The sequence below is a fragment of the Berghia stephanieae genome, chromosome 12, assembly GCF_034508935.2.
Source record: "Berghia stephanieae isolate SIO BIC M18660-M18661 chromosome 12, UCSD_Bste_1.3, whole genome shotgun sequence".
NCBI lineage: Eukaryota > Metazoa > Mollusca > Gastropoda > Nudibranchia > Aeolidiidae > Berghia > Berghia stephanieae.
The window spans coordinates 21,354,188-21,376,314 of record NC_088371.1 but is presented as its reverse complement, the minus strand read 5'-3'; the positions used below and the strand labels follow the sequence as shown (position 1 = coordinate 21,376,314).

The following is a 22,127-nucleotide window of genomic DNA, read 5'->3' as shown; positions in this document are numbered from 1 at the left end:
ATGTGTAAAAGTCAAAACATTATCAAATTTATGGGGTTTTTTTTTCCTCTGGATACGCTTTTATGCTCGCCGGGGAAATATTTCATACGGGCGTCCGCCATTGTTCCGATAGTTTAGAGCCAGTGTTACTAAGTTACCATGCGTCATTAGGAAGGAAGTGACGTTACGACTGTTGAAGAGTATTAATAGTATCTGTTTGGATTGGGATGTAGTGGTAGGTGCAGTCGAGATTTTATTCTGACTCCCGCTGTCCACCTTACAGCGATTGGGTAGCTGGATCTATTAGATCTGGTGCAAAGTAAGTACTTTTTTTTGTGTGTGATAGTAGTCCTTCAGAGCCACGAGGCCCATCCCGGTTTCTATAGCGTGAAAAGGACAACAGCAATTAATTGCTACCCTTTGGACAGGACGCGAGTCTATCCCAAAGTACCTTCCGCCAGATCTTATAGACCCAGCTACCATTTACTCATTTACTGCTGGGTGGACAGAGGGGTTAGAAAAATAAAAAAGTCTCGACTGCGCTCAGAATCGATCTTGCTCCCTTTGCGTGTGATGCGAGTGCTCTCCCAATTAAGCTGTCGAGATCCACTTTTTGTGTGTGGTAGCCAGAAATCATTATTGTCCGTTTGATGCCGTAGAAACCGGGAAAAACTCCAGATCCATGGGCCTAATGGTTCTGAAGGACATTTTTTTAACTTCTGTGTCTACCCTGTACTACCATACAGTAACTATGAAAAAAACGCCGTCATATTTTGGAAATTTTGCCAAAATTTATATTTTTAAAAATTGTCCTTCAAATATCGATCAATCAAAGTGACCCTTATCACTAGGTTTGAGAGTTTTTGACAAGGGTCATTTCAAACAATCGATATTTGAAGGACGAGTTTTCTGGCCAAAAGTTTTTAAAATTTATTTTTTTTCCAAAGTATGGCCGAGCAATGGTTAGAGTGGTCGGTCAGTTTGAGGATATGGTGGACGACAGTGTGTTGTAATAGTTTAACATCCCATCCAAAGAGTAAAAAGCAATTGGAGGCTGGTTTTCCAAACTTGTTAAGTCGATTTTTCTACTTTTGAGATTTTCCATCCATGAGATAAATGGAAATATAAACTTTATTTTAAGCATCAATTGACACATGAATTTCTCTAGATTTGTGTGAATTTGAAGTTTAAATATGATAAAATAATAGACCGAATGAGAAATTATAGGAGAAATAATCCTCAATATTTCAAAATGGAGAAAAAAGAGGTTAACTCTCTCCTTCACGGTTATTTTCAGTATTCTCCCAAAATGGCAGGCTTACCCACCAGAAATTTAAAAAAAAACAACACAAATAAGCTCTCAACAAAACAATTTTATTTTCTTATTAATTAAACAAAGAGCATTCTTCAAAGTTTGTGATGTACAAAATTATTCTGAATTTTTCAAAATGTACATTGCGTCGTAACAGATGTGACGATATTGCTGCTGGTGGTAAGGAGAAGGTTATTGAGTTTTGGAAAACCACTCTTCAATTGTTATTGTATGTGTAACTTAATAAACTCTGGCTCAGGCTCTCTTACACCTGGTGAGACTTCCAGTCAATGCATTATCTCATCCCCTGCAAGCACAGACTTCAGTCAATGCATTATCGCATCCCCTGCAAGCACAGACTTCAGTCAATGCATTATCTCATCCCCTGCAAGCACAGACTTCAGTCAATGCATTATCTCATCCCCTGCAAGCACATACTTCAGTCAATGCATTATCTCATTCCCTGCAAGTACAGACTTCAGTCAATGCATTATCTCATCCCCTGCAAGCACAGACTTCAGTCAATACATTATCTCATCCCCTGCAAGCACAGACTTCAGTCAATACATTATCTCATCCCCTGCAAGCACAGACTTCAGTCAATGCATTATCTTATCCCCTGCAAGCACAGACTTCAGTCAATGCATTATCTCATCCCCTGCAAGCACAGACTTCAGTCAATGCATTATCTTATCCCCTGCAAGCACAGACTTCAGTTCAATGCGTTATTCATCCCTGCAAGCACAGACTTCAGTCAATGCGTTATCTCATCCCCTGCAAGCAACAGACTCAGTCAATGCGTTATCTCATCCCCTGCAAGCACAGACTTCAGTCAATGCATTATCTCATCCTGCAAGCACAGACTTCCAGTCAATGCATTATCTCATCCCCTGCAAGCACAGACTTCAGTCAATGCATTATCTCATCCCTGCAAGCACAGACTTCAGTCAATGCGTTATCTCATCCCCTGCAAGCACAGACTTCAGTCAATGCGTTATCTCATCCCCTGCAAGCACAGACTTCAGTCAATACATTAACTCATCCCCTGCAAGCACAGACTTCAGTCAATGCGTTATCTCATCCCCTGCAAGCACAGACTTCAGTCAATGCATTATCTCATCCCCTGCAAGCACAGACTTCCAGTCAATGCATTATCTCATCCCCTGCAAGCACAGACTTCAGTCAATGCATTATCTCATCCCCTGCAAGCACAGACTTCAGTCAATGCGTTATCTCATCCCCTGCAAGCACAGACTTCAGTCAATGCGTTATCTCATCCCCTGCAAGCACAGACTTCAGTCAATTCACATATATCTCAAACCCTTTGAATTTGGCTGTACACGTACGGGGAAACGTTTCAAACCTATTTAGGTGCTTAGACTATTTGTGACCTCTCGCCTCACAATAGTATTAATTCGGGGTGATTATGTTGCTAACAATTGAATTTATAGCCAGAAAAATCAGACTTGGGTTGAGTTTGTATGCCTTATAGAGGAGAATTGAATATCATACTTTAGAGTGATGAAAAATAAACCATTCAAATATTTGATTAGTTTAATTTTAAATAGACTTTTTAGCATCTGGTTCATCCGGGCATGGTGCCATTTTGAGACGATGGGTCACATTTGTTGGTGTGGCTGGATGTGCACTGATAACTTTCAACTGGGTCTTACCCAATCGTTTGCATTATTTGTTTTGTTGGGTTTTTAAAATTGTATTTCGACAGAGAATAGGGAAAAGTTGCCATAATATCAAAATGAATATCAGCCTCAGACAAATAATTTGTCTTGATTAGCATTTGGACCCTGTCGATATTAGAGGGGTAAAATACAGAGAAAATTCTATTCTCTGGAATTCTCTATCTTCCCGGTTGGAGAGATTCCAATTGTATTGAAAATTCACGGTTCAAAAAGCACGAATGAAAAGAGACTGAGAATAATAATATCTGCAAGTGGTAAAGGGAAGTAACAAACAGAATCCAAACAGCTCTTATAATAATATATGAGTTAATTTTCCTTGAATAAAAATTAATTATCTACTTGAACACTATGGACAGATACTTTACATTATGCACTTTGATATTCTGAGGCTTCCATGCCTGAGAGAGGTATTGGACTCCCACAGTGTTTTGGAACTTTTTTTGGACTCCAACTCATCTGATACACAACATCCACATATCTATTTATAGAACCCACGTCATTGCACTGTGATCAGATGATCCAGTAGCTAAACTAAAAAGACCCGAGCAAATTGTCAGCTGTGACTTTTTTCACATAAATGTTGCTTTCAGATCGGAAGGTCCTGGGTTCGAGCCTCGCTCGGCACACTTGGAAAAGGCTCTTTACTCGCATTCTCTCACCATACTCAGGTGTAAAATGAGTACCTGGCAGTTGACAGCGTTGTCTCTGTCAGAAAAAAAAATTGTAATATCGCTTCATGTTTCGTTCTACATGTTACGTGTTGCTGTTGGTCGGGGACCCCTTGTAAAGCGATTTGAGCACATTTAGTGGATATTGCGCTATAAAAAAGCTCAATTTAGAATTTTAGATATCTGGTGCCATTATTATTCATAGTTGGGAGTTTTCAAGATAAATGTGACCCTCAGCATTAATCTGGCATTTAATTATTATATCAACGTGGGACAGATGCCCAAAAGTAAAATTCAAAATATAATGATAAAAAAACGTGAAATTTTAGTTTTGCAAACTTTTTAAAATATACACACCATCTTCAATATCTCATATCATTCACATGACCACAGTCTCAGCAACTAAACTATACGTGTCCTTATTAGGATCTTGATCACCACGACGCAATACAATTTTGAGGTGGTGGGTCAGAAATTCAAATTAATGAAAACACGCTTACGTACTAAACTCTTAATTTTTCAGTAATCAAATTTTTGAGTCCTGTGGTGGGTGGCTAGTAAAAATCTTAAATTACTTACTCGTTAATCATAATACATAGGACAAACCTATGTATCAAATTAAAGATAATAAAAAGATCTATAATTTGATGCCTTGTGATTTAATATATAGATAGTATGCGCTTGGTTAAGAAGCCCATAACATTGCCATCCGGAAGTATAACGGACCAACACACAAAACTGTGTGTATCCATGAACGTTAATAGTTGGGTTAATACAGTTCAGTGAGCATTACTCATAAACGCAGATGGCAAAAAAAATAACAAAGACCCGAGTGACGTCATCTTCGAACTATCTATAGTGATGTGTGCAGAGATGCCTAATTGAAATTTCAAATTTTTTTCGTAATTTCCAAAGGAAAAATAGAAACATGGACTCTAAAGCTTTAGAAATAAACAATTTGACTTCAACATGATCCAAAAACAGATCCCCAGCACAAGATCCCACTAAGAGGAATACACTCAAATGTTTACAGATCATATATTAATTATAGGTGTTTCACAACTTTCTAAAAAAAAATTATAATAAAGGGAAATAATCAAGGTTAACATCTTTATCAACGTGAATGAACACTCTCTGTAGTTGTCCAATATTCCAGTATCATTCTAGTGCTATAGTTGGAGATAAAATCAGAAATAAAATAATAAAACATAGAGAATACAGTAAAACGGAGAAAAAAAAAGATCTAAATTTTTGTATGAAGCAATATTGTCCAAAATGTGTTCAAAGTGCTTATAATGGGTCCCAAGCCAACAGCAACACTTAAACCGTGTAGGACGGGGTATGATGTTGAAGTTGCTCTTATATTTCTTTTTTCTTTTTTTTTTTAAACCTAGACAATGCTGTTTCCTGTCGGGTACTCATTTTACACAACGAGAGAACTCAACTTTGCATTGCACAAAGTGGGAGTTGAACCAGGGACCAGGTCAAAATGTGAGTGTCATAATATAAAAACCACAAAACTGCACGAAAAGTAAAATAATAGCTGAAATAGAGAAACCAAAAGCCAAAGTGACGACATCAAAAACTCACAAGAATAAATAACACACAACAAGAGAAGAACTCAAGGGGCTTAACAACATGATAACAATTCACAGCAACTCAACTGAGAGAAATCACGACAAAACAGAAAAGACTTTAGTCATAAAAATGACTTTTGTTTCTCGAATTTCCAATGAATATTTTAATAATTCTATTGCAATCATATAGAAGTATAGGAATGTATTGATACTTTCTTAAAGACATGGTCCCCACTGAGTGAAGTAATTTTACCAATGTTTAATTAGCTGGATGTTTCATTGTACTTCATAGAAATGTCAGTCAAATTTGTTTTTAATCTTCAAAAAAAAAAAAAAAATAAATAAATAAAGGACCAATTTCTAAAAATGTTGGTAAAAAATACAAATTTATAAAAATGTTGCCATATAAAAAAACTGCATTTTTATCTTAAATTATCAAATCATAATGAAAGGAATTCATGCAGAAATCCATATTGAAGAAATACATGTGAAAGGAAATTATATTAATCAAATTTCCAAGCGTGTCAGATTTTTATTTTACAAGTCTTAAATGAAATGATGAGAGTGGAAATGTGTGCCACGTCACTCATATTATTATGCACATTGCAATCATATGTGATATGTCTAATGTTGCGATAAATACAATAAATAAATAAAGAATTAGGAACATTTATAAAGATCATCTCCACCAATTTACCTAGCTCAATGCATTTCACAATGTTGCATTTATTCCCCCGGCAGTTCTTAAGGAACCATATTTCTATTTCATACCAGATGCTTTTATTTACTTATGTCCTTACACTACACTATCTGTCACTGCATATAGCAGGCACCTACTCATTCACACCTGAGTTGAGTGGGGTAATATATGCAATGTGTCTTACCCAAGAACAAACATCGGGATCAGAATTTTCCATGATAACTGTCACAAATCCAGTCATAGACCATGCTTATCATCACTCGATTTTGTGACAGGACAAGACATCATACTGCTGGGCAACCAAGCTACTCATAAATTAAAGACGGAGGCATTGAATTTGAAATAAAACCATATTTTCTAATATTATATCAAGTATTTTGTAAGCCACTTATTCCGAATAGCGGAAGATCCTTGGTGTCACCATTTATACACCTCTGTCAATCATACTAAAAATATGACTTGACGATTGGTGGTCCACACCCAATTATATTTTTTCGTGGTGTTTTATGCACCTCTGTTGACGAAGTATCTTAACGGATCATCTTTACGCACCTCTGTTACGCATACGCATTCCACCCAATTTTATCAGTGATGTTGTGTCTGTATTTGGACATGATAAAAGTTATATTGTGACATCTGTAGGTACGTCTTTGTTAATAAATTAAAAAAAAAAAAAAAATAATAATAATCTAAAAAATCGAAATTTAAAACCAGAAAATAGAAGTTGCATTGAAGGTAAAATAAGGTCTTAGAAAGACCTTATTAAATGTTATGAATAGTAAGGTGGCTCCGTAGTGCAGTGGATAAGATATCAGACTCGATCCTTGAATGTACTGGATTCGATCCCATTGTGGGAATTTAAAAAAAAAAAAAGTTTACTTTATTGAGAAAGACGTCATTTTTTGTTCTTTTTTTTTTTGTTGTTGTTGTTTTTCAAAAAACTTTTTACCATGTTTTAATAAAAATTCGATTTTAATTTTCTAAAATTATTTATTTATTTGAGATCAGTATATGCGTGCCATGTTTCTTTTTACCTTTGATTTTTTAAATCATTGTTATTATTCTTTAATTTATTATCATTGCATAAACATACATCGGTAATCACTAAGAAGTGTGCTAAACTACAATCTAAAACTATCTAAAACTCATGGACGTATATGGGTTAATTCACAGAAAATACGATTAGAAGCCTCTTTTATCTGTGGGTCTATTTCTACACCGCACATTTACACCCCAATGGCGGTACATAAAAGGGGTGTGTTAATTAATTTTATTATATTTATTGTCATAATTTAATTCGTACTTCCTTACAATGGGGTATTCTATTTCCTGTCCCATCATTATTTATATTTATTCTCCTTATCTCGCCATTCACACTACACATCTCTCATTCGTCCTTATTCATCGTGTTCTGTTGATTAAAGGGCTTCAAGCAGCAACATTTTCATTAATTAACCAGCATTGGCATCAGAGGTGCATAAAAACGGTGCATTTTTTTACACCGCCAACGGAGGCGCAAAAAAAACGCCACCATATTTTTAAAACCTTTTTTTTTTAATGGCCCCAGTTTCTCATGTTGGGAAGAAGAAAAAGAAACTACAAAAAGCAAATATGACAACCTGTTGCAAATCAAAACATTGGTACAATTACTCCGTTCAGCAAGTACCTCGTCTTTTAAAGTAAATAAGCCTTTTTTACGAAATTCTAAACGTGTAAATTATTGTGTTTCACAACAAAAGAAAATTTGATTTTTATTTACAAAGCAATAAAAGAATAGTTTTTTTCATTGAAAATTTATTTGAATTATGAGTTTCAAAAGGGCACATAAATTCTCTATGTCTGTAATTTATAACACAACATAAAATTGTATTATTTTTTAGACTAACGGATAGTGAATAGGACATTTGATTTTGATTACATACCAGGCAGGAAAGAAACCTCCTCAACTTCATGTTGTTCCATGTCGATTGCAGGTTTGGTGCGATAAAAACAAGAGGCAGATAATGCAATGGTTTAGCGATCCTAGGGCTGACGCATTGCCTTTGCTTGATATTTAATGCTCAGTTTAGCTCAAAGAAGTCAATAGACCGCATCGATCACCACTTCATTTTTTGCATCACATTATTTTGATTAGATACCACCTCCCACACTTTACTTCCGGATTGAATTTTTCTTTTCTTACGAAAACATGGATTGGATAAATATTTATATATTAGTTTAAATTTACTTCTTCATTGTTCCCATTGAGATGTAAAACCGAACTTGTTTCCTGACAACATAAATAATTTAATTCTGTTGATTCAATTCGAATGATTGCAATATCACTTTTGAGGCAGATAACATAGACAACCGAATGTTACTAATATTATATAAGGTCTTCTGACTGACTTCTGACATAATTTTACTTCTAAACTTTTGGCCTGAAATAAACGTCACCATTGCATTCTTTACTCAAACAGTTTGACTCGTAAAAGGAGAAATTTTAATAACCATTATTTTGTTTGGTGCGATTGGGAGGGGGTATATAAATTGTTTAATTTATAGTTTCATTTGTATTTTGCAATCATAGAATTATCATAGGTAACCTAGCGACAAGTAAACTGAAATACCGGAAGTAATAGTAAGAAATTACTTGGCGCATGGCAGTTCAGCAACATTCCTGTTGTTTTTCCGTTCGGCGAAATACGATATGAGAAAAGAATGAATGAAGAAACATGGTATCTAAATTAATTTGTTATGTTTAATAATTTGAATAAAGAACAACATAAGTTATTTACTTGATAGATAAAGCATAATGGATCCGTCAATTGCAAAGAAGACGCAGGATAGTCTTGGAAAGATCATCAAGAAGCCTCCTCTCACTGAAAAGTTACTGACCAAACCACCATTTCGATTTCTTCATGATGTTATGACCTCAGTAAGTTGTTATTCTTCTACAGTCTACAGATTGTTGTTCCGACAGCTCCTCGGTCTAGCATCTCTTTCAATTAGCTTTTGAGTTCCGAGTAATATTGACAAAGCTGAAATCTTGTTTAGGGTTTTTATGGCATGGCACTCTTTCTCAGTATCCAAACTCATCAACAAAGCAATGCCAGTAGATATTAGTATCAGTAAGTGGGTTGACTTAAGCAAGTCATCATCAAAATCAAAGTTACTGGGCAACGGTTTTTATATTGATGGGGCTACAGGCATCAATTATTTAAATCAGCGTGTATATAATATGTGTTTGTGTGTGTGTCAGTGTGTGTGTGTGAGTTTGTGTAATGTAGATTGATGAGGGTGTTGGAGGGAACCCTTTACTAGATACATTACATTCATTCAGGTTTACTCTACTGTAACAAAGATAGCAAAAAAAACCCCCCAAAAAACAAAAACAAAACAGCAATGTGGCTCGAATTATGATGCGATGTTGTCTTTGAAGGCGTTTTACATTTGACATTCTTTCCACCCGAGAGATTCGAGTTTCTTTTCGATTTATATAGGCAAATAGAAGTCACTAAGTCCATGAGTCGAAGTTTATCCTTGTTTCTGTAGTATTACGATAGAAATCACTAGTTACCCTCTTAATCGGACACTAGTCTATCGGTGGTGTGGGGTTTGAGGGTTTGTGCCAGAAATAATCTCCACATCACCGGTAATGCATATAGTATAGAAAAATGTCAACAGGACGAGTGGAAATATCACTGTGGAATTCGATTATTATTAACTTGGATAAAGACAGAGTATTAAGCTTACAATTATAAGTACCAATATTTATCACGGGTGCAGTAAAGATGTTTTTTTTTAAACATTATTTTGTTCAAAGAGCAGGATTTGATAGCTGGTATTGTTTGATCAGCTATTACTTGGGATATATACCACAGTCCTAAATAAAGATTAAGAAGCAATTGTTGGTGTTTTTTAAATGATAGAGAACCCGTGATAAACATTGGCTTTATGATATTTATGGTTTTAATAGACTGCTACAGATTACACATAACAATATAAAGACATAATTCAAATTATTAACTTTATTAGTTACTCAGTAACATATCATTCTTTCACTTTCAAGGATTTTAGCTGATTTCACTTCAAATGACCATAACTCAATAACCGTCGCTTAAATGGCAATTCTGTTTTCACTATGATAAAATAAAACATGTTAACTATCACATAACGTAAAAAAATCAAATCTGTATGTTGACATTTTGATACAATTAATATTTTATTCATTGTACTTTGGGTAAAATTCTAATTTTAAGTGCTTTTTTATTTCATACCATGATAATTTATTTCTGGATGAAATATCTTCATATAAAAGAAGTTTAAAAGAAGAAAGATGGATCTTTAAGTAAACTGAATAAAAACTGACTCATAATTTGAACATTTAGTCACAGAAGAATTTTAAAATGCATGTTTTATGCATAATTTTGCTACTCAGTGATCTCCCCTTACTCAATCGCCTGCAGCGGTAATTAATTACTCAGTGACAGTTTTATCTCTTATAATCAGCAAGCGGTACTGTCGTTCAGGCTAGATCACAGAAACTGGGGCTTTTTGCTAAATGTTCAGTTTCAGCACGATTTTCGGTGCCGTGTTACCCTCAATATAACATTTATATTGAGTAAGCTTTTAACAAAGTTATCAATATTAGCATAGTCATTACTGATAAGTGACATTTGTGATGCAAAAACCCTGGGAAACTGGAATCCAAAAAGATCTTGGATTTACTTAATAATTTCAATGATGCTTATGCTCAGTAAGATCTATATTGAGTAAGTTTTTAACAAGGTTATTAGCATTGCCAAAGGTTATGAAATGCTAAGCTTATTGTGTACGCCTTTCTCCATCATATAACAAAGTTGCTGTATTCAGCTACATTCAGAAATATTAAATATTTGAAGACTGTTGCATCATCCCTTGAGCTTGTTAAACTCGAGCTTTTATATAGTGCAATATCCACTAAACGTGCTCAAAGCGCTTTACAAGGGGTCCTTGACCAACAGCTACACTTAACATATAGAGGTCTTGACGTGATGCCTGCTAGGCGATATTACAATATTTTTGACAGAGATAATGCTGTTAACGGCCAGTTACTCATTTTACACGATGAGAGAATGGGAGTAAATAGCCTTTTCCAAGGACTCAACTGTGCGCTAGCTGAATGAGGCTCAAACCCAGGACCTTCCGATCCAAAAGGGAGTGTCAGACCACAAGTCCACATAGCCACATCCCTTATTAATTTCAATTTCATTCCAGGTTATAAAGACCACCGGCTTCATGCAAGGTCTCTTCACAGAATCTGAAATGAATTCAGAAAATGTTAAAGTGAGTTTTTTGTTTTGTTTTGGTATTTGTTCACATGTGATCCAATGACATGTAGTTGATTAACCCTCCCCTTACCACCTACAGCAATATCGTCACATTTGTTATGACACAATATACATTTTTCTTATTCAGATTTAGTGTGTACGTCATAAACTTTGAAGTATGATCTTTGTTCAATTAATAAGAACATAAAGTTGTTCTGTTGAAAGATTGTTTGAGTTTAAACAATCCATTTTTCTGCTGGGTAAGCCTGCTGCCATTTTGGGGACAATACTGAAAATGGTCGGTAAGGAGAGAGTTAACTAAGGTAAGGTCTCAAGTGTTTTTCCATTTACACGGTGTTTACATTGTAGGAGTACAGGGGGATAGCGTGGCTCAGCGGTACGGTCTTTGCTTCGTACCTGAAAGATACCGAGTTCGATCGCCCACAGCGTTGTGTGGCCTTGAGCAAGGCACCTCGTCCTAGCTCACTTTGCGGCGCTGCACTGCGGCTAACGCCTGGGTTATTCCAGTCTTCCCGTGGAATAGACCCTAAAGACAAATTTCCCCATGGGGAGAATAAAGGGAATTTTATTTTAAGTAGGTTCAAAAGTAATGTTTACAACTTAAGAGCTTCTAACTACCTTATGGAAATGCTCTTTGATTTTACAGTTTTGCCACTTGGAATGTCATTAATTCTCTAAACAATGCTCAATTTGTGAAGTTTTGGATCGGATTATGATTAAGGCAACTATGTGTTGCTTCGGGAAGCAGTCAATGGTTAGACTGATTGAAAAAGTTATCATAAAGCAATTATGATTTTTGAATTTATAGGTGTTATCCCTCTTTATTCATTCCTCTTTCCCACCAGAAATTCATCTGATTGGGAGTTGTGGTGCCAATTTTAGATTTTTTTTTCAAAGAAGAAAAAGACATTTCAATGTTTTACCTTAATGCTTTTTCAATTATCTATCTATATATATGAATAGATATTAAATGTTTGTAATCATGATGATATGCCTTTTAGATAGGTTACACGAAGCCTATTTAATTGTGAGTCAGTGTGTGTGTGTGTGGTTTTTGCACTTTTTGTTTCATTTATGTCTGTTTGCGTATATTATGTATATGCTGTAACCAAATGAAAAATTGCCTTCATGAACAATATATTATTATTATTATTATTATTATTATTATTATTATTATTATTATTATTATTATTATTATTATTATTATTATTATTATTATTATTATTATTATTATTATTATTACCTATCTATCTATTTCCATCTAGGACAAAGATTCTAAAGTGGCATTCTTACAGAAAGTGGTAGACATGGTTGGTAAGTGGGATGGTTTAAGTATTGTAACCAAAGTATTGTATTGTATTCTTATATATTTTCTTTTCAGCACCATAAGACTTCATGATGCCGTAGTTTACCCCAGTATCTATAGCACCATACTTGAAATGCCCTATTGATAGGGTGCTACAGAGTAATTTATGTCTGATCAGACATGGGTCAGCATGGCTCAGCAGCGTGGTCTTTTCTTCGTATCCAAAAAGTACAGAGTTCGAGCAACCGCCGCTGTACTGTATAGCCTTGAGCAAGTCACCTCGCCCTAGCTCAATTTGCGGTGCTGCACTGCGGCTGATGCCTGGGTTATTCCGGTCTTCCCTTGGAATAGATCCTAGAGACAAATTTCACCCCATGGGATGAATAAAAGGAATTTTATTTATTTTATTTTTAGGACTCAGCTGCCCAGTCAATGCTGGTTGGACAGAGGGATTAAAATTAAAACAAACCACAATTTGAGTTGTTATTGAGGTTGGTCCCCTTGCTTGTGAATTGAGTGGTCCACCAATTACGCTAGCGGAGCTAGGACGGCTTCCTCTTTATTTGTCAGATTTCATCTTTTTATTTAATGTCAATCTATGACCGTTTGTATTGAGAGACCTATGATAAATAATGAACATACTACTACAAGCATTCTCCCAAAGAGAACACACAGTTTTCATTGTGTTATTTTGTTTTGAATTGCAATACTATCCTAACCTTTCCTATGCACTAAAGGAATTTGATGCTTTGTAAATATTTTTAACGATTTCATCTTTTTATTTAATGTCAATCTATGACTGTTTGTATTCAGAGGCCTATGATAAATTTTGTACAAGCATTCTCCCAAAGAGAACACACAATTTTCATTGTGTTGTTTTGTTTTAAAATGTACTACCATCATAACCTTCCATGTGCACCAACTGAATTTGATGCTTTGGCAATATTTTTAACTATTTGAAAGTATACATCTATATATATATATCTTCACGTTTATGACAGACAACACAACAATGGAAAACATACTCTTATGTGACCTCACAGCTCTGTTTTACTCATAAAACATGTATGGTTTTTAATTTAGTTGGTTTAATTTGTACATCACACTTGAAACACATAAAAGTAACAGTAACAGCAATAGTAATATCAATGATAGAGAACATAACTAACTAATGATAATGATGAGAATAATAATAATAATAATAATAATAATAATAATAATAATAATAATAATAATAATAATAATAATAATAATAATTGTTATTCTTCTTCTTCTTCTTCTTCTTCTTCTTCTTCTTCTTCTTCTTCTTCATATTATTATTTTTATTATTTTTTATTATTATTATTATTATTATTATTATTATTATTATTATTATTATTATTTATTATTATTATTATTATTATTATTATTATTATTATTATTATTATTATCATATGTATCTTAACTCTTTCAGCGGCTGTGACAGGGAAGTCACTTGGTGTGCGACCTATAAAGATTGTGGCTGGACACGAACCTGAAAAAACAAATGAGTTGCTGCAGTTGTTGGCGGATGCTATCAACAAAAATGTAAGCTTTCGTATTACGGAAGAACATATTGTTGTACAAGGGGAGGAGGAGGAGGGGGGGGGGGGGGGGGGAGCTCAATCGATATTAATAGAGAGGGGATCAGTGTTTATAGAACTATTATTCCAAAGTGAAGCATGTAAAATTAAAGGGAAAAAAAAGTTGTTTTTTTTTTTCAACCTGGTTTATCATTGAGTGTATGTTTTATGCAAATAAAATCGTTTATGAATAAAACCTAAAATTCTAGAGAAAGGTGATGAATATATTAATGTTTTTACTCACCACTGGATATTGAATTAACACCATATCAGTATCAGTTCCAACACTTTTTAAAATGTAGATTTATATAAGACAGGTGATATGTGTTTGATTGTTTTTTCGATTGACCAAAATACATACTTTTTAAAAAAAGAAAATATATCTATGTATATATTAGTTTTGTTCTGGTTATTGGCAGTGATGAATATTGTAAGAGTGTTAGTACAAAAAGACATCTAACAGGAGACTGGTACTGCAACAGAAGTCGATTATATCTTTTAAAAGGAGCGTGGAAGTTTTATTTTTCTTTATATGTTTGTAAATCCTCCCTTTCATCTATGTAGAGTGTTGACTATGGCAGATGTGTCACTGTGGATAACTCTTCTTCTTAAAAAATAGTAATGATGATAATAATAATGATAATAATAAATATAATAATAATAATATAATAATAATAATAATAATAATAATAATGATAATAATAATAATAATAGTAATAATAATAATAATAATAATATAATAATAATACTAATAATAATACTAATAATAATAATAATAATAATAATAATAATAATAATAATAATAATAATAATAATAATAATAATAATAGTAATAATAATAATAATAAAAACAATTGTAGTAATAATAATAATTATAATAATAGTAATAATAATAATAATAATAAAAAAATTTATAATAATAATAATATAATAATAATAATAATAATAATAATAATAATAATAATAATAATAATAATAATAATAATAATAATGAAAATTATATTAATAATGATAATGGTCATATGTTGCTGCCATCGTGTTTAGAGTTCAGCTTTGAAAAAAAAATTCATTTGTTATTACTGGTAGGAATGACTCAAACATTGCATTGCTCATTTTGTTTATAACACAATCCAGAAGGATTCCGGTCATTGTAATACTCCCTCTCACTCAAAACCCCGGGTTCGTTTCCAGGTACATCAACTCTATGCAAGCAACTAAACCGTGTGGGGCTTTTATATTTATTTATATATTGAAAAAAAAATTTTTTTACCTTCCTTTGTTGATGAGTTTAATAATGCTTTTTCATTCATTCTTTTTTAAATTTGTTTTTTAAAAAAAGTTTGCGCTATTTAACCTCAGAATAAATTTTCAGTTTGGAGTGATTATTAGCCCCACTCTTACTTCCCTATTTTGTAAGTAATATCATAATTTGGTTCTTTTGTACTTATATCTGTATTTGACAAGAGTGACTATTATATAGCAGCTGGCTTATATCAAGGACAAAAATATTTACATTTTTTGCAAAATATTTGAATACGGAAGCTCCTTGTCCATAGTTTTAATATTTGTTCGATATGCTTGGTGATCAGTGAGTGGCATAGTTGTAAGTCTTTGGCCTTTAGAACAGAAGAGTCTAGGTTTTAATCCCATTGGAGATACTAGCTTATTTTGTATTTCGACTTTTTGCTTGTTTCCATTTAGTTTTATAATTCATGCATGCGGCTATGTGGTCTTGTGGTATGACACTTGCCTTTGGATTGGAATGTCTTGGGTTGGAGTCCCTTTCTGAGGAGTGCATCATTGATTCCTTGGAAAAGGCTCTTTACTCACAATCTGTCACTGTACCTTGGTGTAAACTGAGCATCCTGGCTGTTTACAGTGTTGTCTGTTGGATAATAAATTGTTTTACCGTCTAACAGGCTTCATGTCTCGTCCTACATGTTAAGTTGGCGAGGGACCCTTGTAAAGCTATTTGAACACTTCGGGTGGATATTGCAATATAAAAAAGCTCAAGTTTAGTTTTGATGATTATAAAGGTGTGTGATGCTTATATTTTTAATCTTTTTTTTTTTTAAAGATCATTATAGTTTTGATGTTTTCCTCTTCCTCAACTTCAGGTTGACAACGATGAATATGTGAGGCGAGTGTTGAAAGGTGAGAAGGGTGGTAAAGAGGAGAAGAAGGAGAAATCCAGCAAAGACAGAACCAAGAGTGCTGACAGGAGGAAAACTGAGTCAGACGTGAGTTGAAATAGCTATGATTTCTCATGTTTTCAGCTGACGCACGCAGGTTGGAGTTGAAGTCATCAGTTCGTTTCATGCTTCTTGTGTTGTAGTAATCAAACTCACTTCCCAGATGTGAGTTGACTGAACTCCCTCCCCGTATAGAATATAATATTCCACTGTAGATTTGTTCAGCTTTGAGACAATGGATAGCTGGGTCTTTTTAATGGAGCAAAAGTAAAGGCAATTTAGAAGAAGAGAAAAAAAAAACTGGCCACTCTATTACTCTTTGGTTGGTCAGGGATGTTGCCCTAATAATAGGGCAATCTGTCTCTGTCATCAGTTTCAACCAAGTGATTTACTTTGCTTCTAAACTTTACATCCTTTTTACAAGGCATCATTATTTTCGACTGCGCTTTGAACGTGTTTAGGAGATATTGTGCTATATAAATACTGTTTTTTGGGGGTTTTTTTTGGCAAGGGGGGTTCTTTTTTTTTTTACTACTATCATCTGCATAATCATCATCTCAATCAACTTTGCCTCATTCCAGAACAAAGCGGATAGAGAAAAAGAGGCAGAGAAAGGCAGTGAGAAGGGAGATAGAGACCGGCAAGGGGACCGCGGCAAGTCTCGTGGTGGAGACAGAGATCGACACAGAGATGGGGACAGAGACTCTAAAACCAGGGACAGATCCAGAGATGGCAGGGATGAACGACACAGAGAGAAATCCAGAAAGGTGAGATAATATGCATTTAATTGAGAATGATTATTTTTAGATTGTAAACAGGAACACACATAGATTCTGCAGAAAGAAAAGAAAATATTGTGATGAATGAATGCATGTAATGAATGAAATCACATTTTTGTTCATAATATTTTGGGAGTATAAAGCTTAGAGGAAAAGATTTGTATTTGCATATTCTGAACAATTTTTTTTTTAATGGGGGAGAGGATGGGCAAGAAAATATTAGGAGTTACCTCTGATTGCCCTGCGTTAGATGTGTGAGGATTGAAGAAGATTTGTTGAGAGTTTTTTTCAAGTCTTAAATATTATGACATGCTTAATTGCCGACAAAAGACATAAAAAATCCTAAAGATTTCCATCTGATTGAAACAAAAGACTTGATCTACTCTAGTATTAGTATTATTATTTGATATAGAGCCTGTATCCACAAATAGTGCTCAGAGATTCCTTACAGTTGTTTTCTGGTGTCACAAAAGTTTGTGCTTTTGACTACAAAATCACCACAACAGACAATGACATAAAGTTCAAAGTTCACAGAGAATCACGATAAGCAGAAAATGAAAAAAAAAAGATTTTAAGATGTCGTTTGAAGACTGACAGACTTTCACATGTCAGATTTTGGTGGTAAAGAATTCCATACAATTGGAGCCAAAAATGCAAAAGCATGCTCAGCAAACTCTAAAGTGCAAATCCAAGAGTCTCAAATGAAAGATTGAGGTGAATGTTTTTTTTTAAAATTTGAATAATGTTTTAGCATATGGTGTAAATTTTTTATATATGTAAAGTAGAATGAGTGAGATTTACTAATATTTATAGTTTTCCCATTGAACGAAATCCAGAAGCATTCATGTTTTGTGATAAGTATGGGTATAAGATCAGACACTTAAAATATGTGTTCATAGAGTTCACAATGTGCCTAGAATGCAGCAGTACATGGATGCTATATTTCTGGCTAGAAACTGGCTTTTTGAAATCTTTTGGCTGACCTTAGTCAGTATTTGAGAGTTGATTTTTAAAAGATGAAAGTATTGATTGTTGGGTTGATATGCATATGGTGATACCATTCGATTAGGAGAAGATTTGCATGAAATATTTTCATAGAATATGGTCTTTATGAGAAAAAACTTTCATGCTTTTTTTTATATTAGCAAAGGGCATCTCTGGCAGTATTTTGTACCAAATGTTTAAAATTGAAGGAGAGTTATCTCTGTTAGTTTCTATTTCACCCTTTCTCACTAAAATAGGTTTGTTCCTCCTTGTGAAATAGATTTTCTCTTTTTCTATAAGTCATGTAAAAAATTTTACAGTCTTACCCAATGGACCCAGAACCTAAAGCAATGAGTCATAGCTCCAGGAAATCTTTATCCCGACTGCCTGTCCCCACCCAGCAATCTAAGAAAGGTAGTTCAACAGCTATCGCTTCCAATGACACCAATCATACCGTTAGTGGAAGCAGCAATAAATCGAGACTAGGTCACACTACAACGGGCAAATCCACTGTCACAGGAACTGGCAGCACATCGTTGAAAGCAACGTCAACATCGAGTTCCTTGCCCAAAAGTAGTAATAATAAGCCTAATTCAAATGTTCTGAAAACAGCTGAAGTATCGCAGACGTCAAAATATTCCCTTGGGAAAGTGACTGGTAAAATGGACAAACCTCTAGCGTTGCAAAATAGTCCAGGTGGAGATAGCTTTGATTTTGCTACAGATTCTAAGTCATCTCCGAGAGAGGAAGTTGCCGTTCCAGGCACTTCCTTGGCATGTAGTGAGGAGGATGGCATCGATGGCTCTGTCATGAAATCACAGGGTGACGGCTTGTCATCGGTAAAAGGTGGCCTGGGTGATGGCAGTGGAATGGACGTATCGGACCACAGAGCTGTGAGACTCATAATGAATAAATTATTTTTAAAAAGTTTGATATTTATAGAAGTTTAATTGAGTTGAGTTTCTTAAGTTTCATTTCACAACCGTTTGATTATTTGGGTGTAGAAGAATTGAATAGTATCGATGATTTATATTAATAATAATGTGGAATGCAGACAACATGTTGCATGGCGGGTGGTTGGATGGGAGCATCACCCTTGAATCATATACCTATGATGTTCGCATGGGTGTACGATCCGATAGTGATGTCGTTTCTTCTTCTCTTTACTAGCCTATCCTGCTTCTTTGGTTTGTGATTGTATTTTTGACAGGGGATATTTTTTTTTCTGTAAATCTTCTGCCTGTTTGTTCTTGGTTATTTATAATTTAGCTTATGATATCTTTAGGTCATGATTTTGATTTACATTTGTACTAATTTTGTTAGATTGCTTGTTTTTTTTGTTTCAGCGGTCTCTCATATAACCTCAATTGTGTTGAAAGAGACCTTAAGCAACAAACAAACAAAAAACAAACAAACATGTTGCATGAAATACTTTTTTAAGATCTAACTATTAAACCTTCTTGTCAGCCAGATTATAACAGACTAGAAGGATAAAAAGCGTTTATATAGTGCAATATCCACTTAATGTGCTCAAAACACTTTGTAAGGGGTACCTGCCAACAGCAACACTTAACATGTAGAACAATTTTTTTTTGTTTTTTTTTTGGACAAAGGCAACACATAACTGGATGGGGTTCCTGACCTCCCATAGTGGGCAGGGTGGCACTTGCTATGTCTTCTATCTCCTTATTTTCTGTTTTCCAATTTGCTTTCTGTCTTTGTCTTGGAATGAGATTACTTGGTTTTGTCCTGGCCCTGGCCAGTGTCCTTGGCTATGAGGGAAACAGTCAAATGCATAGTTATTGTTTTGGAAGATGATATTTTTTTCCTTGTATTTCATATCACTGTTTTGTGTTATTATATTTGTTATTTTGAATGTATAGTGTAAAGATTTGAGTGTGTTCCTCTTTGTGGATCTTGTGTTGTGTCCGGATGAGACTTAAAGGTGATCTCAGACTTAGAACATTGATGGTATGCTCCTGGAATCTACATCTGATCCCTATTTGTTCCCAGTTTCCCTTTGTCTTACTTTTTCACGGGTGCTTTAATTGTAAATCTAGGTTTTTTGAGCCTGAAATGTGCTGTGTTTGTTATTTTGTTCTTTTTCAAAGCTGTTATATTCATTTTTCTTCATTACTTTTTGCCTAGAGTATTGAATGGTCTTGGCATACTTTAAAAGTTTTTAGTAATTTCCTAACTACACATCAGTATGATAATATTGATGTTTCTGATAAGATTTCAGAATGTCTTGAGGTTGTATTGTTTAAAGTGTTTTTCGTTTTATTTCAAGTGGATTTTGATATCCATCTGAATTATGTTATTGTTATTTATTGTATTGTTAATCATAGTTCTGATTTAATTCTTTTATGTTTTAGTATTATCTGAAATAATTAAGTATTGAATTGTCAAGGATTACCAATGAATGGAGGAACAGCTGGAAATCGACCGGCTCTTGATTTGCTTATTTTAGAGAGGAAGTACAATGGCAAGGGCACTAACCACAATAATATTTTATAAAACAAAGACAAAGCAAATCATGGATTATATCCCTTGAATCATAATATTAATAATACCAAGCTATTACAGAATGATTAAACGCAATTTTCATTTGAATGTTTGAATAGGCAGTCTTGTGGTAATTTTTTTTATAATTTTTTTTTTTTTTTTTTTTTTTTTTTTAAATGGTTGTTGCTTTTCATTCCTCTATTTTTTTCACTCCATAATGTTACAGACCACGGTAATGGCAATCACTTTTTGTGAGGAGAGGATTGGTTGCTTTAATTAATTTTGACTAAACGATGACTTCTCGTCCCTTTTGGACAAAGGCAAATTGTGTGATATGACGAGTCAATGAAAAGTTCTTTCATTAATTTAATGTGTTATTAAGTTGGTGATGTGCTAGGCTAGTGGTATAGTTTGGGGATCTTTTTGTTTTTTTAGTGTCGTGTATCAAGGCTTTGCTGCTCTTTTCATTTTTACATGTAATTATTTTTTGGTATCAAACAAATTAGCTCCTATAACAGAGATGCTAATATAACAAAAATTGTTGAGTCATAAGAAAGGTATTGAATATTTGTGAATTTATGGATTTTTATTTTTAATTATTTTTTTAAAAGAAAGAATATTTAGGTTAACTTTAAATAAGTCCAGACTGTTTTCATTAAATTTTTTAATTCTTTTAAAAAACACAGAGAGATCAGAGTAAAGAGAAAGAAAATGAATCACCGGCCAGACAGAATGGAGAGGACAAACATGTAAGTATGGACGTGAAAATTAGGATGATTGATACCATTGACTTCATCGTCTCCGTCTTCTTCTTCTTCTTCTTCTTCTTCTTCTTCTTCTTCTTCTTCTTCTTCTTCTTCTTCTTCTTCTTCTTCTTCTTCTTCTTCTTCTTCTTCTTCTTCTTCTTCTTCTTCTTCTCCCCTCCTCCTCTTTCTCCTTCTTCCCTGTCCATCCAGCAGTAATCGGGTAGCTGTATTTTCTGTCAGTTGTTGCGGAAAGTACCTTGTGATAGACTAGCGTCCCATCCATAGGTGTAGCAAATAATTGCTATTGTCCATTTCACGCTTTAGAAACCAGGATATACATCTGCTCCATGGGCCTGTTGGCTCTGAAGGACAACTTTTATGATTTTTTTGGCATCTTTCATTCAATTCTTCATCCAAGGTATAACAAAACATCACATTTTTTTTCTTAACCCTCTCCTTACCAACTATAGGAAAATCGTCACATTCATTAAGATACTAACAAAATTTTTCTTATTCAAATTTGTTTTGTACATCATAAAATTTAAAGAAAATGAACAGTGTGTTGTAGAGTATATTTTGCTAAAGAAATTATGTATGGCAAGAATTTTACTGCTATTATGTCTAAGTGATAAAAAATCTATTTTGTGTTAGTTGGGTGTGAAGTTTTGGGGAAAATCCTGAAAATGGCTGGTAAGGAGAAGAGGGTTAATGGCATCTGTTGAAAATTAAAACTTTTGTTTTTTTAAACTCCCAATCTGTTTTTGTA

At 34.0% G+C, this 22,127-nt stretch overlaps 2 protein-coding genes across 5 annotated transcripts in view; one reads left to right on the top strand and one right to left on the bottom strand.

The window, feature by feature from the left end:
• LOC144958242 (endoplasmic reticulum aminopeptidase 1-like) overlaps positions 1-8,105 on the bottom strand; it is a 96,268-nt gene extending 88,163 nt beyond the window's left edge. Inside the window, exon 1 of the mRNA XM_078890081.1 lies at positions 7,859-8,105. Coding sequence (XP_078746207.1) covers positions 7,859-7,898 — 40 coding nt within the window. The 5' untranslated portion in view covers positions 7,899-8,105. The remainder of the gene's footprint in view (positions 1-7,858) is intronic.
• Positions 8,106-8,570: 465 nt separating this feature from the next.
• LOC144958125 (TRAF3-interacting protein 1-like) overlaps positions 8,571-22,127 on the top strand; it is a 34,373-nt gene continuing 20,816 nt past the window's right edge. The window contains exons 1-7 of one of the 4 annotated variants that reach the window (XM_078889857.1): positions 8,571-8,853; positions 11,175-11,243; positions 12,514-12,562; positions 14,008-14,120; positions 16,273-16,395; positions 16,929-17,114; positions 21,302-21,364. In XM_078889857.1, the coding sequence (XP_078745983.1) occupies positions 8,731-8,853; positions 11,175-11,243; positions 12,514-12,562; positions 14,008-14,120; positions 16,273-16,395; positions 16,929-17,114; positions 21,302-21,364 (726 nt within the window). In that variant the 5' untranslated portion in view covers positions 8,571-8,730. The remainder of the gene's footprint in view (positions 8,854-11,174; positions 11,244-12,513; positions 12,563-14,007; positions 14,121-16,272; positions 16,396-16,928; positions 17,115-21,301; positions 21,365-22,127) is intronic. The other 3 variants (XM_078889858.1, XM_078889859.1, XM_078889860.1) reach the window with 3 other exon arrangements.